The following is a 19,408-nucleotide window of genomic DNA, read 5'->3' on the forward strand; positions in this document are numbered from 1 at the left end:
GCAGTTAGTATAGCTGTGTTTAAAAAAGGATTGGATAAGTTCTTGGAGGAGAAGACCATTACCTGCTATTAATTAAGTTGACTTAGAAAATAGCCACTGCTATTACTAGCAACGGTTACATGGAATAGACTTAGTTTTTGGGTACTTGCCAGGTTCTTATGGCCTGGATTGGCCACTGTTGGAAGCAGGATGCTGGGCTTGATGGACCCTTGGTCTGACCCAGTATGGCATGTTCTTATGTTCTTATGTTTTTCATGAGCCCTTGACTGCAGGGCTGACTTACTCCACCACCGAGGCTGCAGTTAAGTTTGCTGTGTTAAAGTGTTTGGCACCCATCAGTTTACTGCATTGGGAGTAACAGCTAATGACCTCATGTACGTGCAATTAACATCTGACGGGCGGTATCGGGTTCGCGTTTGTTAGGGTGTGCCTTTTGGTTGCGCTAATCTAATTACTGCATCCGGCGCTAGTTCTAGCATGTCCAAAATGCACATCCAACCATGTGTAAACCCATGCACTAGGCTGGGCGCACTTTATTACCTCAGCCCCTTAATGTACATGGTTATCCTTAAAGTGGAAAGTTGCATCACGAAATCCGCCATAGTAACTGGGCCAAAGTGAAAGGTTTGATTAGCAGGAGGGATTTTATCCTCCAACTTCCCCCCATCAAGATCAGGCCAATCCTTCCCCTGAACAAGGCCAGACACCTCCCCTCCCATAGGCAGGGCCCAACCCCCATCAAGGCATTCTCCCATAAGAGGCCCAAATGCATAGGGGGTCATTTTAAGACTGACTGCATTAAGTGTAAAGTCTGCAAGTACTTTTTACCGACGGGTTTTATACTAATGTGAAAAGTGAAATACGTGTATGCTTTCATTGTGAAAATTGTTCCAGAAAAACAATGTTATACATTTTCACCTGCTAATTCATGTAGGTAGATTTCCCATGAAAAATATATACTTTTGAAAATGTGAAACTGTGAGATTGATATTCGGCACCACTTAGCCAGTTAAGTTTCGATTTCTCTTGCTCTTTGACACTGTTTCAATATTTGGTCACAATTAGCAGCCTCTCTTATCTGGACAATTTTTTATCCAGCTAAAAATATCCAGAAAGTGAGGGGAGGGAGAAGAGTATTCTTATATGGCTAACTTGCCTTTAGATTCATCATTCTGCTGTATCTATAGCAGAATGATGAGTCGCGAAAAAAAGGGATGAGGGGCTATAGTGGGCATCTGGCCGCATCACGGCAGTGCGGTTTTGCCCGCCACAGTGCAGCTGCACCGCCCACTATGGCCCCCATAGCGCCATGGGGAAAAGTGTAGTTATTTCCCATGGTGCTGCTGGTGAGAAAGTGAAAAACATTGCCCGCAGCACTGCCGGGAAATAACTCTACCCAAAGCTCGCCTGCACGCCTCCCCTTCCCCTAATTTTAATATCTCTGCGACACCGGCATATCGCAAAATAATGAAGGACCCTGTTAGCTGGATAAGTTTGTTTGTTTATTTATGTATTTATTTAATTAAGGCTTTTATATACCGACTTTCTTGATACAAAGCGGTTAACTGTAACCAATTAACAAGAGACATAGATTGAAGAAGCAAAAGTTACATTATAACAGGGGTGCAAAAACTGGGGATAGGAAATAAAGGGGGGAGAGCAAAGATGAGATAATTAACTTTTTACAGAAGATGGTGTGGGGGGAGGCACAAGGAGCCCACCACTATATAACGTATATGAGTACTTAATGTTTGAATCACAGTAGAGTTAGGAACAATTCTAAGACAAACTGTTGGCTTAGGAACAGGGAAAGGCTCGACAGAAAAGCCATGTCTTGAGTTTCTTTTTAAAAGTAATGACAGGTTTCCTGCCTGAGGTCCGGTGGCATGGTGTTCCAGATGGAGGGACCTATTGTAGAGAATGCCCAGTCTCTGATGTTTGATTGGTGCACTGCTTTGATTGGAGAGACATGTAAGGATCCTATGTAAGCTTCCCTTAAAGGTCTGGTCGTGGAGTGAAGTTTGAGAGGGTGTAGCAGGTCAAGAGGGATCTGATGGTGTATGCTTTTGTGAATAATTGTAAGTGATTTATGGAGAATCCTAAAGTTTACTGGGAGCCAATGAAGATCTTTTAGTATAGGAGAGATGTGTTCTCTCCGATTGGTATTCGTCAGGATTCTCGCAGCTGGGTTTTGAAGCAGCTGGAGGGGTTTTATTGTAGAAGCAGGAAGACCTTGCAAGATGGAGTTGCAGTAATCGACCTTGGAGAACAGGATGGCTTGGAGGACCGATCTGAAATTATGGAAAAGGAGCGGCTTGAGTTTTTTGAGTACTTGCAGTTTGTAGAAGCATTCCTTCGTAGTTTGGTTTATGAATTTCTTTACTCAGATGACTCTATAATGACTCCAAGGTCTCTTGCATGGGAGATTTGTGTGTTAGTGTGCAGCTGTTGATGAAATGGACTGCCTTCTGGGGTGATGAGGAGTTCTGTCTTCGTAGTATTAAGCACCAGGTTAAGGCTTGCGAGGTGGAGGTTGATTGTATGCAGATGTGAGTCCCACAGTTTGAGAGCAGAATCCAGAGAATTAGATAATGGAATTAAGATTTGAACATCGTCTGCATATATGTAAAACTTTGGATTTAATTTTGAGAGAAAATGGCAGAGGGGGAGAAGGTAAATATTGAACAGGGTGGGCGATAATGAAGAGCCCTGGGGTACTCCAAATGGGGAGTTAGTGTGAAGGGATTCTTTGTTATTGATTTTAACCTTGTAGGCTCTGTTAAGAAAAGAGTTGAACCATCTGAGGGTGGGTCCTGCAATTCCTATGTCTGATAACCGGTTTATAAGGGTAGTATGATTTACGGTGTTGAAAGCCGCAGAGATATCGAGAAGTGCTAGGAGGAAGGACTGTCCTTTGCCAATGTATACCTGATCTAGGAGCGAGATGAGGAGTGTTTCTGTGTTGTGTTCTTTTCGGAATCCATATTGAGAGGGGTGTAGAATATTATATTCCTCCAGGTAATTCGAAAGTTGATTATTTACGATAATCAAGTGCGGATGTTCAGCCTTATTTATGATAATCAAGTTATTATTTACGATAATTTACGATAATCAAGTGCGGATGTTCCACCTTATCGGGCTAAGTTAGACTTGCTATACAGCTAGTTTAAAGTTTGCTGGATGAATTTATTTGGCTAACCATTAGATAGCTAAGCATGTTCAGTGGAGCAGCTGTGCTGCTGAATATCTCAGCCAGGTTAGCCAGCTAACAGTGTCATTCATTATTTTTACGATGTGCCAGTAAAATATATAGATAAAATATAGCAGATTGATGAATCTAGGGTAAGTTTTTCCCAACTAACTTGCTCAGTCTGATATCCACTGAATAATGGACCTCTTTGTGTGTAATTCCAAACTCCTTCCATAAAAACACCTTTTCTCACTGCAGTCGAAAGTAAACACATCTAGGTCCTATGCACATATTGTTACCCAAAAAGCACGAAGGAAGGCGATCTATAATAGCCGTCAGGATGAAAGAAAAGAAATAGATGCCTGTAGTCTTAAAACAATCCTTTATTGCAGTGGAGACACAAGGGTAGCCCGACTCTGGCCGAGTTTCGCCGTTTCAAAACGGCTGCCTCAGGGGCTAAAAACATAAATAAAAACTTTAAGAATAAGAATAAAATAATAAAAATGACATCATCAATAATTGTATAGTTATTTGAATCAATCAATCACATTTTAGTGAATCAGTCATTTAAAAGTTAGATAAAAAAGCCAAGGTGACGTATAGAGGATAAATACACTAAAAAGATGGGTTTGTAACAAACCAAGTGAATTTGTACATAGCCTCACGGTAGAATAAATTGCATAAAAACAAAATCCAGAATATTAATAAAAACATCAACATTACCTTACAATAATCTTCTTTAATTCATTAGTTATATATCGACTAAGAATATAGTGTGATCATATAAAGAGCTGTATGATCTCTTATGTTGCGTCTGTAATGGTGCAGAAAAAAGATGACAATATCACATGATGTATTATACATTAAAGTTGAACATTAATCAAGATATTGTGAACATTAGCTGGACATATCAATGTATCTCTGTTAATATAAATAAATATATCACTTATTGTTGTGTGTGGTTAAGCTGTACTCTAATAAAATTATTGTTATTATAATGTGTCTTACTAATGTAAAATATTGAGCTTAAAAACTGTAAAAGTGAAACAAATTAAGAAACTATGGGAATAAAAATAATTGTTTAGAATCTCTGTGCTATGTGAAGATCTGTGATATATGTGTATGTGAACATTATAAAATAGTGTGTGATAAAAATATTAATTAAGACGAATATGAATGAAAAAACTTAATACAAACTGGGGAGAACAACTCCTCATACATGTGTGGATACAACAATTGCACATCCCTATAATATAAAAACTTTTTAGACATGAGTGCTTTGCTGATGGAGTCTGATCATAAAAAAACATATGAAATGAATAATGGAATAAAACCATTACATTCCTTTTTTATAGACCCATAAAGAAAAATTGTGATCTTAGTAAACAATGTTCAAACATGCTAAATATAAGGGCTAAAAAATAATGCCGAAATGCTTAAAATTTAAAAAAGTGAATGCATAAATAATGATGAGCGTGTCGATTTAAATTACTGACCAATGTGCATGAAAGGGGGTTGATGCATAAAGGTGTTAAGATTGCAGTCAGTGTTGACTATAATAATTTAGTATGCCTCTCAAAATGAATATCCGTGAATTAATCCTTGCTCTAATGTGTGTACCAAATATTCCTTAAACTATTTTAGAAAGTGGCAAAGAACTACTAAGGGCTCATGTAAGTGAATATACGTCGTGAATATTTCATTGTGTAGCCTTCCAAACGCTACAGTACCCAAAAAATTTTTTTTAAAGGACCACACATATGCAAGCATATATAGTTCATTAAATGTAGTGAAAGATACATTGTAAAACCTTATTAAAAAAACACGGTGCTGTAAGTGTATGAAAAGCCATATAAAAACAAGATGTCAATATCAAACTGAACCACCGTGATGAGTAAAGGTATATATTGATATTACTTTCTTTCAAAAACCTGTGCAAGTGGCTTTTAAACAGTTGTTACTGGTGCATGCATTTTTAGCATGAGTTTAATTGTATAGGTCCGCAAAGGCTTTATTTGTTGAAAAATCTGAAATTTTTTTCTTTGGGTAAGCCAGTTGGTCCTTATTTACTATCATCTGCTATGTTACTATGTAGTCCATGCCATGCTTTCTTGCTCTGGAGTTTGTGGAGAGAAAAGCTGAAATATGGTTGCAGTGCAGCCTGTTGATGTCACTGCATGTTACTCTTAAGTTAAGTTGCACTGTCATATAGTCAAAAAAAAAAAAAAAAGTTCTTTGTTGTCTGTTAGTAGGACCTCTCCAGATCAATCCAGGCACATTTCTACTTACAGTTCAATTGCTTTTCCTTAATTGCAGCAATTTGACTTTCGTGTAATATAAAGCATGAAGGTTCCCATCTCATCCTCTGCCAGTGGCACGACTATAGTGGCAGCTTCTCTACTGAGAACAAAACCCCATTAAATGGACATCTTTAGATCATACTGATCCAAGGCATGATAGCTCTTAAGCTATTTAACTACTTCTGAAGTTGGTGTAACTGTGATTACTTGTAATTACATTTATTCTTCTTCGGATGAATAGTTCCAAGTGTCTATGTGAGAGGAAGCAGATTAGTTCACCCTGACTAGAGAAGGCTTTTATATACCTTTCAGTGCTATCATGGAGATGGTCTACGTGCAATGTGCATTTCAAATTGTAAATGTCTGACAGTTTAGGTGGATTATCTCATCTCTCTGTCCTTTATGTGAGATAAGCAACAGAATATAAGAATTGCAGAGACTTGCTGATTATGCAATGCATACAGATTTATGGAGGAACAGTATTATGTCTGTGTATATTAAATTGCTTTTGGGTCTTTTTATTTAAGATATTGAGGCAAGAGTGACTGAGTAAATGGCTCAGACTGATCAGCCTTACAAATCCAAAGCAAATTGAAGGTGCCGTATCAATGTCTGTACTAGCTGAAAGCATAGCAATCTAGGAATAATATTCTAGAAACTCATTGGGTCAATATTCAAAACTAACCAGGTTGAACTTATTTAGCACAATGTATATTCAGTGGTATGGCTATGCGGCTGAATATACATATATAATTGAGCACTTAGCTGTATAAGTCTAACCAGCTAAGTTTAGACGTGCTCTATGGCACATCTAAATTAGCCACACAACTTATGCCGCTGACCATCGGCAGTTAGCCACATAAGGTGTATGGCAGACTCGCTCCTCTTATTTGTCCACTGCCCGCCCACGACTTATGCTGGTAACGTTTTAGCTGTACAAGGGACTTATATGGCTAAGTGTGATGGCTGCTGAACATGGGCACATATTCATCAACTGCTTATCTGGCTAAATAGTGCTGAATACACTTTTAATACCGGGCACTTTGCCATAGATTTCTAGTTCTTTAATGCAACTATTGTAATACAATTTCAACTGGGTTTTTCAGTATGCACAATTCTTTTGTTGGCTATAATTGGAACTCCTAATTTCCCACAATTCCATGCTATCTGGCCCTTGCCATAGATTTTGCAGTTCTCAGTGGAATCAAGGACAACCAGTGACCCTACCACTGCCACTGCAACCCATTGCCTGTGATAACCAACAGCGTCATGAGCTACCAAACTCTCTCTGCCCCACACTCACCTGGCTGCTGGACTCTTGTCTTGTCTGAAATCTTTATTCCAACCCTTCATGAAAGGGGGCCACTGCATATTGTCACTGCCTTATCAAGATCCTCACACAGAGGTCCTGAATGCACTGTACTTTTGCAGACACTATACTTCTTTCACTACTCCCCCTTCCTCCCCACAGTTGCATCTGAACATTACCTGTCCTTTCAGAGCTGCTGCACCTCACTGTCACCCTCTACTACTCATCCCATGTCTGCTGATGCTTTCTTTCCCTTCTGGCTCATCATCCTTTACTCTCTTCTGGATCCTACACTCATTCCTTCTGGGTACCATTCTGGCAACCAAACTCATTGCCTTCTTGCTTCCATGTCCTCTTTCCCTAACCTATTTCCACCCTCAGACCACTCTTCGAGAGAGAATGACTGGACAAGAAGGGAAAGAAAAATAGGATGGATAGGGTAATGGTGGTGAAGAGGAGGAAAAAGTAAAATGGACAGTATTAGGAGGGGAGTGGGGGATATAGACAAAATGAGTGGAAAAGGAAAGCTAAAGAGTACAATTATAAGGAAGACGTGAAACTAAAATGATATTGTGGAGAAAAGTATTCTTTGGGGAGGGATGAAGTTTTAGAGGGCAGGAAGAAAGAGAAACTTGGTGAAGAAAAGGGATAATGTGCAAGAGAAGGAAAGAAAGGATCAACTGAAGAGAGAAAGGTGATAGAAACCAATAAGATAGATGCTAAACAAATACTTCCATTTGATAGTCACTGAAAGAGTTTGGAGAAAAACTACTGATTGGAGTGGTTAGAGCAGTGAGCTACAAACCAGGAGACCAGGGTTCAAATCCCACTGCTGCTCCTTGTGACCTTGGGTAAGTCACTTTAATCTCCATTCCCTCAAGTGCAAACTTAGAGGGTAATTTACCAAAGTGCTACATGGAGTTTTCGCATGCGTTAAGGCAGTTTTGCATGCAAAAAATGAATTTAACGCATGTGAAAAAGCCTGTAATGCATGCAAAAGTACCATAATGCATGGTGTGATGCACATGAGAAAAAGGGGAGGATTCTCGGGTGGGATTTGTGGCCAAGTGGGCTGGGCTCTCAGTTTTGCAATGCTGTTTTTAGTAGTTTTAAGCTCCTGGAGAGCCAGCCTAGCTATCAGGGCCCCTCCTACAACCACTGGGGAGGGAGAGAGGGTAACATCAAGCTAAGTTGCACAAATCTCATCTTTGGTTGAGTTCCCTCACTCCAAAGGTCATCAAATCTTCAGAAGGGTGTGTACTGTTCTGTTCGTATGTCTCACTTTGAATGTCAAAGTGGCCCCTAATCCCTACACTAATACCTAAACCTCACTTTGAGTTACTAGGTGGGCATTATGGCTAGGCTCGCTTTCTTTCTCTCCATCTCTGTCTCAGCTTAAAACTACTAAACATGGAAACCCCAGTGGTTGTATGTAGGAAATACAACAATTCTGACACTTATTGCAAAGTGTGAAAAAGTTATTGCAATTTCCGCTTCACATAGGTATTAGCGCAAATTGTGATAAACTGCCTATTACCATAAAACACACCCCTTTTCCAATCGCATGCAATATTTAGTAGGGATGGGAATCGTTTTTTTGACGATTTAAAACAATCGTCAGATATATTTTAAATAGTCAAAAATCGTTAGAGCCGCGATACAATAGCAATTCCCCTGATTTATCGTAAATCAGGGGAGGGCGGGATGTTCGGGAGGGTGGGGGATTTGTTTTAAAGGGTCGGTGTGGGTTTTAGGGTTGTTTTGGTGTGCCGGTTTTCCCGCCCTCCCCCCTCCCCGATTTATGATTTTTTGACGATAAATCAGGGGAATTGTTATTGTATCGCGGCTCTAACGATTTTTGATGATTTAAAATATATCTGACGATTGTTTTAAATTGTCAAAAAATGATTCACATCCCTAGTAACTATAGCATTATTTATTTTTCCCTATATGCATCACATTTCACTTCTCCACATTAAATTTCATCTGCCATTTGGAAGCCCAATCTTCCAGTCCTGCAAGGTCCTCCTGCAATTCATCACAATCCGCTTACAAAATGGCGGAATTAAGGCTTTCCCAGACCTCTTTTCTTTTTCTAGTAAAGCTTGCACATCTGGCAATCCCAAAATAATATATATTTTTTTTTAAATGATAGTTGTCAGTCTAGTAAAATTGTAGAAAGAGGACTTGGACGATGGTAGAGAATCTGTTCCCTGAGCACATTATTTAACTAAATCTGTAAAGGTTTCTTTGTTTGCTTGAATAACTCGGTCCTATTGATCGCCTTTCAAATCTAAGACTGGATTCAAAGAAATGTTGTTTTTCTCATCCCTTTCCTTCCTCATGTGTTGAGTTTTCAGCCATCCTCTTCTCAAATGCATATAGGAGGCAGTTTCAAAAATGGCGTTCTGGGGGGAGGCATTGTTGGGATAGGGCTAGGACTTCCATGCAGGCTGCTGGATGTTCAAAAGTCTTGCACATACATTTGCAAGCAGAAGTTATGCAGGTGTGACTTCCTGCATATAACCTTTGTGCCTATTAGAGGACTTTACCCAGGCATTTTTAAGGTGATTGTATGTAACAAGTGCACACAGACTTAACCGCTATGTAATATTTTACAAAATAGCCCTCTCTGAGTGTAACGACGAGTTTGAAACAAGTTAAAATACAGTTTTGCTTTCAATTGAAACAGTTCTGGATTTGAGTGGAGATTACTTTAAGGACTTATCCTTGACTGTGCTGCTGTTACTACTACTTAACATTTCTGTAGCGCTACATGACATTCGCAGCGCTGTACAAACTAGATTCAATATTTCTTCGAACGGGGTTTTGTTATTTTTTGAATGTGAGCTTGAACAATATACCAGTTCTGTATTAATTACATAGAAGCAGAAACTATTAAGTAGCCTATAAAAGGCATAGCCTGGTATGTTGCTACATCTTTTTGCCTTTCTCTCTCTGCATCTTGCTTTCTACCTCCTCAGATGGTGTGTCTTGGTTCATGAATTAACTGGAGGGGCCTCTCCTCCCAAGATATACCTTAGGGCTGTTCTATGGCTGGCAGGATTTGCCACCTCCTCTCCCCGGGCTTTAATGTGCCATCTCTGTAATGGACCCGTGTGCTTGGGCCTGATAAGGAAAGAGGCCAAACTAAGGTTTTCTGCATCACATGGGACAGGCCACATGTTAGCCCGTCAAAGCAATAGGACATTGGGAAAATATTTGAATTCTGGATAATCAACGGAAACACCATGAGGAGCTGCGTCTTGCAGCACTTGAAAAAATGCTGTTGCGCTGGCTTTGCCTTCAGATTGGATTGCAATAATTTCTTCCTAAGAAACCAGACAGTATGGATGCACAGAGAGAAATGCGGTTTCTGAATGTGCTTGAAGTGTTTCATTTTTCCCTTGTCTCTGAATGCAAGAAAAATAACAATCTCCTTGGTTCTTTTCCACGCCAGCTAGGGTATACACGTATATGCTGGAGAAGTCCCGTCTTATTTCACAACCTCTCAACCAGAGCAACTTTCTTATTTTCTATTTCATGATGGATGGACTGTCGGCAGAAGAAAAATACAGCCTGTACCTCAGTAACTTGTCTGCACACAGGTAGGAGGTTGAATTTAAATAAGTACTCAGGGTTTTTCATGCAGTGGGTATATACTCTTTGTCGAATGCTGACTAACGTGAGTGTTATTTATTGTAATGCTTCTGCACAAACTTAATCTGAAGCAAAAAGAAGTGACCAAACCCTGTCTGCCTCCTCTTTTACCCAAGAAAGAACAAAAACAGTCTAAGAGGGGGTGAGGTGGGGGACAGACCGTAATGTAGATTGATGTCTTAAAATTTGAATTATAACTTTCAGTTTGTAATTTTTCACTGCCTTAGTGCAAAATATGCAACTAATCCCGGATTGCATGTTTGTGTAAAAAAAAAAAAAAAAAAAAAAAAAAAAAATATATATATATATATATATATATATATATATATATATATATATAATTGCGTAATTTGCAAGCATACGCAAAATGAGGTTAGTGTTGTAACCCTATTTTGAAACTGTCTACCTATGTAGAGAAACCTTTTAAGGCATGTTTTGCATAAGTACGTCATAGGGTTTTTCCAGACCTGGAGCAAGTTATGAACTGTGCCAAAACATCTGAGTTCAGAGCTTTCCGCCAGATGAGGCCCTTCCACCTGAAAGAGACGTGCTGTTTTCTTCTCTGGATAGAAATTAATTTCAAGACATTTGTGAAATAGAGAAGCTTATTCAGTAGACTTTTTTTTCATTTGAACATATTTATTGCAAACTCTGCTTGAACTGCTTCATGTGGACCTTGTAAGCATTAGCTTAGGGGAAAAGTAATCAGTGGAAATTATTTCAACCCTCAAATGGAAAATCTACCTAATTTAATACACACAGGCGATCCATTTGTCTTATGAAGTTCTGAATCAAAACTCTAGCAGGCCGATGCGATACCAACGAGCTAAAAAGGTGCATTTAAAGTGGGTACACTTTTTTTTTTTTTTTTTTAACATACGCACAATCACCTCTCCTGGGCACTCAATGAAATAGGAAAATGTGCTGCGCACTAGGGATAAATTGTGCATCCCTAGTGCACCTATGGCATTTATGAGCGTTCGTTTTCCTAACCCGTGCACAGCCATGAGTTAGAAAAATGGATGCCCGTACATTGAGAGACTCTTTTCCTAATCTGACCGCATTATTTATTTATTTATTTATTTTGCTGCTTCTGTGTTTCCTCTTGTTTAGTAGTGCAACAATATTAAATAGGCAGAACCTCAGAAAAGGCTTTGGGGTGCCTCAAAATTTAACGCCAGCTCCGCGGCTGACATTAATTTTTTAGGATTAAAAACGTGCGTGCCCGGAGCATGGTAACTTTTTACATCGGGCGTACTAGCTAATAGCCTCATCAAAATGTATTTACATTTGATGAATGCTATTAGCTGCTTTCTGGTTTGCATGCATTGCTTTGGATATAAGTCTATAGTGCATCCAAAATGCACATCCAACTGCGCATTCAGCAGCGCACTGACCTTAGCGCCCAATATTGCATTGACCTGAAGGTGTTTCAATAGCTTTAAGAAAAGATCTGCAAACCTTGCTTTTTATCCACAGAATTCCAGTTTACTCATGTACAAATAATGAAATTTGGCTTTTGAAAAACAGGATAGGTAGCCTGCTTTGTAGGCTGCTTACCCTCTGAGATCATATCGCTCTAGTTGCCTGGATGTATGAATGTGTAATATCTCTGCTCTTTACAAGTGTACGTGCTTTATTAAATAACCAGCTAAAATTTACATAATTAGTGAGGGTAGAAGTAAGTTTAATGACTTGTTCAACTATTTGGATATATGATGTCAAAACACAAAATTGTTTAAATGTGTTCTTTTTTTTTTTTCTCTGCTCACTTTAAATAGGAAGAAGTTGATTTGATGATAAATCAGTTTTGTGGTCTGTCTATATTCTATTTATGAATCCAGCTGAACACAATGTGCACTTATGCAGTTTATGTTCCAGGATATTGTGTAAGATGGCTCCGACTCTTGTTTGTGCCTGGTATTCGTCACGCTGAAATTGAACTCCATTACTCAACAAATATTGCAAGCAAAATGCAGCAAAAATATATGCTGTAATCATACAATAATATCTTGCTTTGCTCAGACTATAGCTGTGTTTTTTAAAATAACACAAGTTACTGGTTTATGAAAGTACTGCCCAGTATTTCTTTTTGTTCTTTTATGCCCCTCTTTCATGCGTACGGCTCAGTCAGAACTGGTCTGCATTGGATGATGAACTGTTAGACTTCATTCACAACTATCTGAGTTTTGTCCCCCGTTTTATTTCCAATCATTGCAGCTACAGTCCTCAGCTGAGGGCCGCACTTTGTCTCCTGCTAGAAACCTGTAATCGTGGCTCCTAGTCGGGTCTCTAGGGGTTGTCGCTGTACAATGACTGGGATTCCCTTTTTCCCCAAGGACTATGAGCACCACCTTCACAATGTTTAATATTTCCAGCTGGCTCGGTAAATAGAAAATCTGACCTGGAAACCTGGGTCCTCTTTTTGCCCTTCCATAGTTGATGATGAAGACAAAATCATTCAAAAAACTTCAAAGGGGCATGGGATAAACACTGCGGATCCCTAATGGCTAGAGGATGCATGGTGGGGTAACCTGCTCCGTGCGGCAGCAACTACCCTTAAAGGAAGGCATGGGGATTACTACCCTTAACCAGTAGATGCAACTGTAACATTGGTCTCCACTTCGACAGCAGGGGGGAGGAAAGGGGACTTGAATTCAGATGACAACCAACACAGGCCCTGACTTTTACGGTCTGGGGAATTGATATGCAGACATCAGGGAAAAAGCACAGGACTGCATCTACAGCCATGTCCGAAAGCAAAGCGCACATCAAGCAGCATCGTCTGAATTTTCAAGAAGGCTCTTCACCCAGCAAAGATGTTGCTAGCTGTAATTTTCTCAGGGTTTAAAAGTTGCTTGGTTTGGATTGTAAATATCACTGCCCTTATCATGAGACTTATCGGAGCGGCAGTTACTATCCTTAAGAGAAAGATGGGGGGGGGGGGGGGGGCGGGGGTAACCTGCACAGCGCGGCAGCTACTACCATAAGAAGTTGGTGGGCAGGCTAGATTTTACTATTTGGTCCTTTTCTGCTGCCGTTACTATGTTACTGTGGCAGTGCATAGAACTGCCTCTGCGCTACCAGGCAGGGCCAAATGTTGGAGAGACCCGTTTTTAAGATACTAACGTGATACCGGTTTAACTTGCCTACCAACAGCATTGGAAGCGTGCACGGATATAGCATCTACTGAACCCCAGCAAGCCTTTAAAACAAAGCTTCCTGCCATGAATACTACATCTGCACCTAAGTTACTACTTCATTTTCTATTCTAAACTTAAATGATTACAAATGGATAGCGAAATTATAGAGCATCTTTACACCATCAGACTAATGCATGCTCCTTTGGCTGTGTGTGCCATAATGTACAAACAGTATTTTACTAATGACAAATCCGAGCAGGATGCCAGAAGGATGAAAAGAAGCAAACATTGGGGATAATGTTTCTCACAAGTATACAAGCTGGTCCGATAAAAAGGACTGACCTTAAATTCTACGTATCCAAGTGAACTAACACAGCAACAACAATGCTTTATTCCCTGAAGCAGAAATGCAAACAGCTTCAGTTTTCCATCCATTCATGTGGCCTGTTTTACTCTTAAGTTACAGTATGGACATTAAGAACATAAGAACATGCCATGCTGGGTCAGATCAAGGGTCCATCAAGCCCAGCATCCTGTTTCCAACAGTGGCCAATCCAGGCCTCAAGAACCTGGCAATTACCCAAACACCAAGAAGATCCCATGCTACCGATGCAATTAATAGCATGGGATCTTCCCTAAGTAAAATTGATTAATAGCCGTTAATGGACTTCTCCTCCAAGAACTTATCCAAACCTTTTTTGAACCCAGCTACACTAACTGCACTAACCACATCCTCTGGCAACAAATTCCAGAGCTTTATTGTGTGTTGAGTGAAAAAGAATTTTCTCCGATTAATCTTAAATGTGCTACTTGCTAACTTCATGGAATGCCCTCTAGTCCTTCTATTATTCGAAAGTGAAAATAACCGAGTCACATCCACTCTTTCAAGACCTCTCATGATCTTAAAGACCTCTATCATATCCCCCCTCAGCCGTCTCTTCTCCAAGAGACATTTGTATGTGACTTACCTGGAGTTTTATTTGCCATTCCCATAAAACATGTTGGACCGATTTGCAAGCTTTACTGGACTTAAAAAGCACAATGTGACAGGTTGAATCAGCCCCCCTAAAGAAAGGGAACGTCTGCTTTGTGAAGCAACAGAGGCAGCTCCTAAGGTGATTGTGTTTAATGCAATTTGCCCCATTGTCAAGCTTGCACACTTCCCTAAAGCGTCAGAAGAGGATGACACAGGAAGCAGAGAGTTTGATTACTCCTTCTATGCTAAGAAGGTCACTAGTATGGCAGACTCCTCAGCCTTCCTATAAAGGGTAAAGTCTGCTTCCTCAATGAGTTTGTTTTTGCCACTTGGCAAAGCTGAAGTGAAGCAAATGACCATACAAACAATGTCCTTACCATGGTGAAGAGAATAAGGGAGTAAAGGAGTATCGGTATATATCAGAACTCCCTTAAAAGACTAGGACCAGGTATTTAGCCTGGTCCACCTTAAGGCACAGCCCAGTAAGAAATCCTGGTCGTAGGGCATTTCCCTAAGTAGGGAAATTAGAGAGCCAGCCCAGCAAGGAAGAAACAGGCCCCAGGGAGCAGCAGGTAGAGGAGAATACCTGTGTTTGGCTGCTACTATTTCTGCTTTACGCACTGCTGAGGTAAGCAAGGAGTCACCCAAGGGAAGTCCACAATGTCTTTTCTATCACCTAAAAGAGAGAGACTGGAAATCACTGCAGCCTGAAGGAAAAACAGGCACTGAAGTAACCAAACTGATTCCACTAGAGCAGTTTTTGGATGGCTTGGACCAGCTTATGCAATACTGGATATGTCTGCACCAAAAAGTCACCCCGGAGACTGCCCTGGAAATGGCTCACACCTTCTGTCAATCTTGGTTGATGCCTGAGCAACCGTGTGTATCTGACAAATTGCCACCACTGAGACCAGACTGCCACAGTCACAATTTAGGACACTGGTCAGAGGATCCAGATCTACTGCTCCGTTTCAGCTGTGGGGAGAGAGAGATCACTTCACCTGTGACCGTACTTGGGCAAAAGGCAATCCTATGGATGTTAATCTGATGATCCAGCATTCCTGCATCTTTGTGGACATTTCCCACTCAGGGTTCTCTATTTTTGTGGTTCCAGTAGAACTGATGCAAGACTTGGCAAGTGTAAGGACTCTCATCCAGAGGGAGATAGTGAAAAGAATACATATTGACTATGAGAAGACTGTGTCCCTTGCCTATATATATGATGACCAGTGACAATACTTGACCAGCCGCAGCTGGGTCTTGCTGATGTCCTCAGTTGGACAGGCTAACATAGATGTGGGAGTACTGCCTCGGCTCCCATACCCCAATGTTTTGGGACATGATTATCCAGAGTTTGAGACTTTCTTTGGCCAGCTTACGACTAATTTGATCAGCTTGGATCACACTGAGGCATCTTTTCCCTCAGGTTTAACTATCGGAAGATCCGGACATGTGCCCAAACCACAATGGCAACATGGGAAAAAAAACAGCTCGATGGGTTCCAGCATTTAAAGGCAGTGGAGTAAAGGAGGGTCCTCCAAGTACACCATGATCCTTTAGTTGTTCCTCCCGAGGGGGACAGGGGGGTAACCCGCATAATCTTAAGAATAAAGATGAGTCATTTAAGTTAATGCGGGAGCATAGAGAATGGCTTCCTGCCTAACCTAACTCCAAGTGCCATAAAGCAACTTTCCCTTTCTTCAAGACAGAAAAGGGTGTAAAGGATTGAGTAGACAAAGGAGGTGATTCCCTTCTCCAGGAGGTAACCCACATAGGGGCAGGCTGCTTGACTTGGGAAGATCAAGCTAAGGGGGAGGATATGTAAAGGAGTGTATGTCAGGACCCCCTTAAAAGACCAGGATAATGCATTTAGCCTGGTACAGCCCAGAGGGAATCCTAGTCACAGGTCATTTCCCTAAGTAGGGGGATAAGAGAGCTCAGGAGGAAAGAGACAGGCCCCGGGGAGCTGTACAGAGCTGAAGGCAGGAGAAAATATGTCAAGACTGCCTATGTCTGACTGTTACTATTTCTGCTTTAAGCACTGCTGAGGTAAGCAAGCAAGTCTTTTTCTATTTTTGTGTTGATGTAAAAAATAAAGAATTTTTGTGAAACAAGCGAGATTCCAGACTGCTCTGTTCTCCAGCCCCCTATCTAAGCCTAGGCCTCTCCCCATGTCATCACACAGTGAGTGTTATAAAGGGCCAAAGGCCCAAATCTACCAACTTTTGCAAAGTGTATCCTTGCAAATGTAAATAAAATATTTTTAAGGATGACATCTTTCCTGTCATTCTCTCCCAGCTGACCTCTCACAGGAAACTAGGCAAGTCTCGTGGAATCGCTCCGGTATAACACATGATATGAAGGTTTTTTCTTAAACAGTAGATAAAAAAAAATACTGATTGTGTTGCATGCATAAAAAAGTTATTTTCTAGGCTTCAGTTTAAAATATAATTACATAGTAACTATAGTCTTCAGCGTTGAAATCTAACTTCGTGTCATCATGGGATTTGATTCAGTCCAGTTTTTTTGTCTTGTTTTGCTTTATTTTTTTGGCCAATCATCAATCAATAACCAACCTCGTTGCCTTGTATAACAATTCTACAACTTACAACCCATCAAGGTAACCTCTTGATATGTGGTTCTTTGTGCGGTTGCTAGCGCTGAGTCAGCCTCTTATTTTGGCTGACCCCTTCGGATAGCTCCCGTGTTTTATTCTTTAATTCTCTTTCACAACCAATTTTTTATTTTTATTGTTTTTCTATTATATCAATGCTCTTTAAAAAGTCTATTACTCCGTTCTCCCGTCATGCGGTCCAACCCCTTTTTTTAATTATTGATGTTATAATAAGGTTCACTTATCTTTTTATGCGCTTAAAAATTGCTGCTGTTTTGTGGGTCTGTCTCCGCCTGCCCGACATGGGCCATGTTTCGGCAGAAAACTGCCTGCTTCAGGGGCCGCGGGAAAAGGCTTGTGTTGGGATCCAAATCATGGATCTTCTGTCAAACTGCACTTAAATCTGTAGCTGCATGTTAATTCATTATCGTGAGCGGCGCCTTCACGTGATTTCAAATGCATGTTGATGGCTCTATTAGTCATTCCCTCGCGATACAGTGTAAAATGTGCAGCAAAGCTACTGGTTAAACTTTATCCACATGTTTATTCACCCCTTCAAAAAATGTAGTAGGTTTGTGAGGTAAAACTTCCTTTGGGTAAATCCATGATGGCTGTGTCCCATCAAACCATGTCTTTCTAAATGTTTTGTGATTTTATTCTGTATAACAGTTTCCACAATTTTATCTTGCACTGAAGTCAGGCTCACCAGTCTATAGTTGTTGCGAGCATGTGGAATGTAGTTGCTTGCTCGAGAAAAAGTGAGCCCTTGAACCAAGGCACAACCTCAGGGTGAGGCTCCAAGTAAGGCACTGTGGGAGGTGAGTGATTCAGGCACTGGCTAGGTTTGGAACTTGGAATATAGCTTGGAACTTGGAACATAGCAAATTGAAGCCTCTGCTGAACCTGTATGCACAGAGTGAGACCCAACAATGGAATGCTGGTCTCTGGGGTAGCCCTTCAGCCACTCAATAGCCCTTTCGGACCTTTTACTTGGGAACGACTTGTGTGTCAGAACAAATGAAGGCTTAGGACAGGACATGGCATGACATAGAACTTGGATGAAGATTTGGAAAACTCTGGAGACTTGGAACTAGGGACGGAGACTCTGGAGACTTGGAATTGGAACTCTAAAAACAAGGATGGACTCTGAGGGCTTCATCCAGTGAAGATGGTCTTGGAAACCAGAACTGTGCCAGGAAGCACTCTACACAGCCCCCCGTGGACTGGTCACAGACCATGATGCTGGCATGCCTGGTGGAAGGACGAAAGAGAATCCAGGAGGCTGACCTTGAAATGAAGACTGGAACATCAGGAACACGATTGAAGATTCAGATAAGGCAGAGATTCAAAAGCCTGGATGACAAACCAGCAGGAGACCAAGAACATAGAACAAGCAACATGACGGAGCTCCGAGGAAGGACAAAGAAACCAGGAACATGAAACAGGAATAAGAGGATATGAAATACCATCAAGACAGAGATGACCATGGAAGACCTTGAAGGATGGGGGCGGGAGAAAGGGCACATTAAAAAAAAAACAAAACCCCAAACCCACCCCAACCCTTCAGATTTAATTACAATCTCCTACCCTCCTCATCCCCCCAAAAACTTGCCTAAAGTCCCTGGTGGTCCAGCGGGGTCCCGGGAGCGATCTCCTCCTCTCGGGCCATCAGCTGCCACTAATCAAAATGGTGCCGATGGACCTTTGCCCTTACCATATGACAGGGGCTATCTGTGCCATTGGCCGGCCCCTGCCACATAATAGGAGCAATGAATGGCCTGCACCATTTTTTAAGATGGCACCGGCTGTCCATTGCTCCTACCATGTGACAGGGGCTGGCCAATGGCACCAATAGCCATACACCCCTGGGTTCTGAAAGAACTAAAAAAATAACATTTCAGACCTATTTAAATTAATTTGTACATAAGAACATAAGAAATTGCCATACTGGCTCAGACCAAGGGTCCATCAAGCTCAGCATCCTGTTTCCAATAGTGGCTAATCCAGCCTACAAGTCCTTGGCAAGTACCAAAACACTAAGTAGATCCCATGCTACTGATGCCAGTAATAGCAATGGCTATTCTCTAAGCCAACTTGATTAATAGCAGTTAATGGACTTCTCCTCCAAAAACATATCCAAAACCTTTTTTTAAACACAGCTACAATAACTGCATTAACAAAATTCCAGAGTTTAATTGTCATAAATGAAAAGGAAT

General features: G+C 40.9%; 1 protein-coding gene across 1 annotated transcript in view; it reads left to right on the forward strand.

Annotated features, from left to right (window-relative positions):
* The window catches only part of LOC115092484 (unconventional myosin-XVI-like), a 334,559-nt gene extending 324,148 nt beyond the window's left edge, over positions 1–10,411 (forward strand). The window contains exon 16 of the mRNA XM_029603324.1: positions 10,260–10,411. Coding sequence (XP_029459184.1) covers positions 10,260–10,411 — 152 coding nt within the window. The remainder of the gene's footprint in view (positions 1–10,259) is intronic.
* Positions 10,412–19,408: the final 8,997 nt, after the last annotated feature.

The sequence above is a fragment of the Rhinatrema bivittatum genome, chromosome 5 (genome assembly GCF_901001135.1).
Source record: "Rhinatrema bivittatum chromosome 5, aRhiBiv1.1, whole genome shotgun sequence".
Lineage (NCBI taxonomy): Eukaryota > Metazoa > Chordata > Amphibia > Gymnophiona > Rhinatrematidae > Rhinatrema > Rhinatrema bivittatum.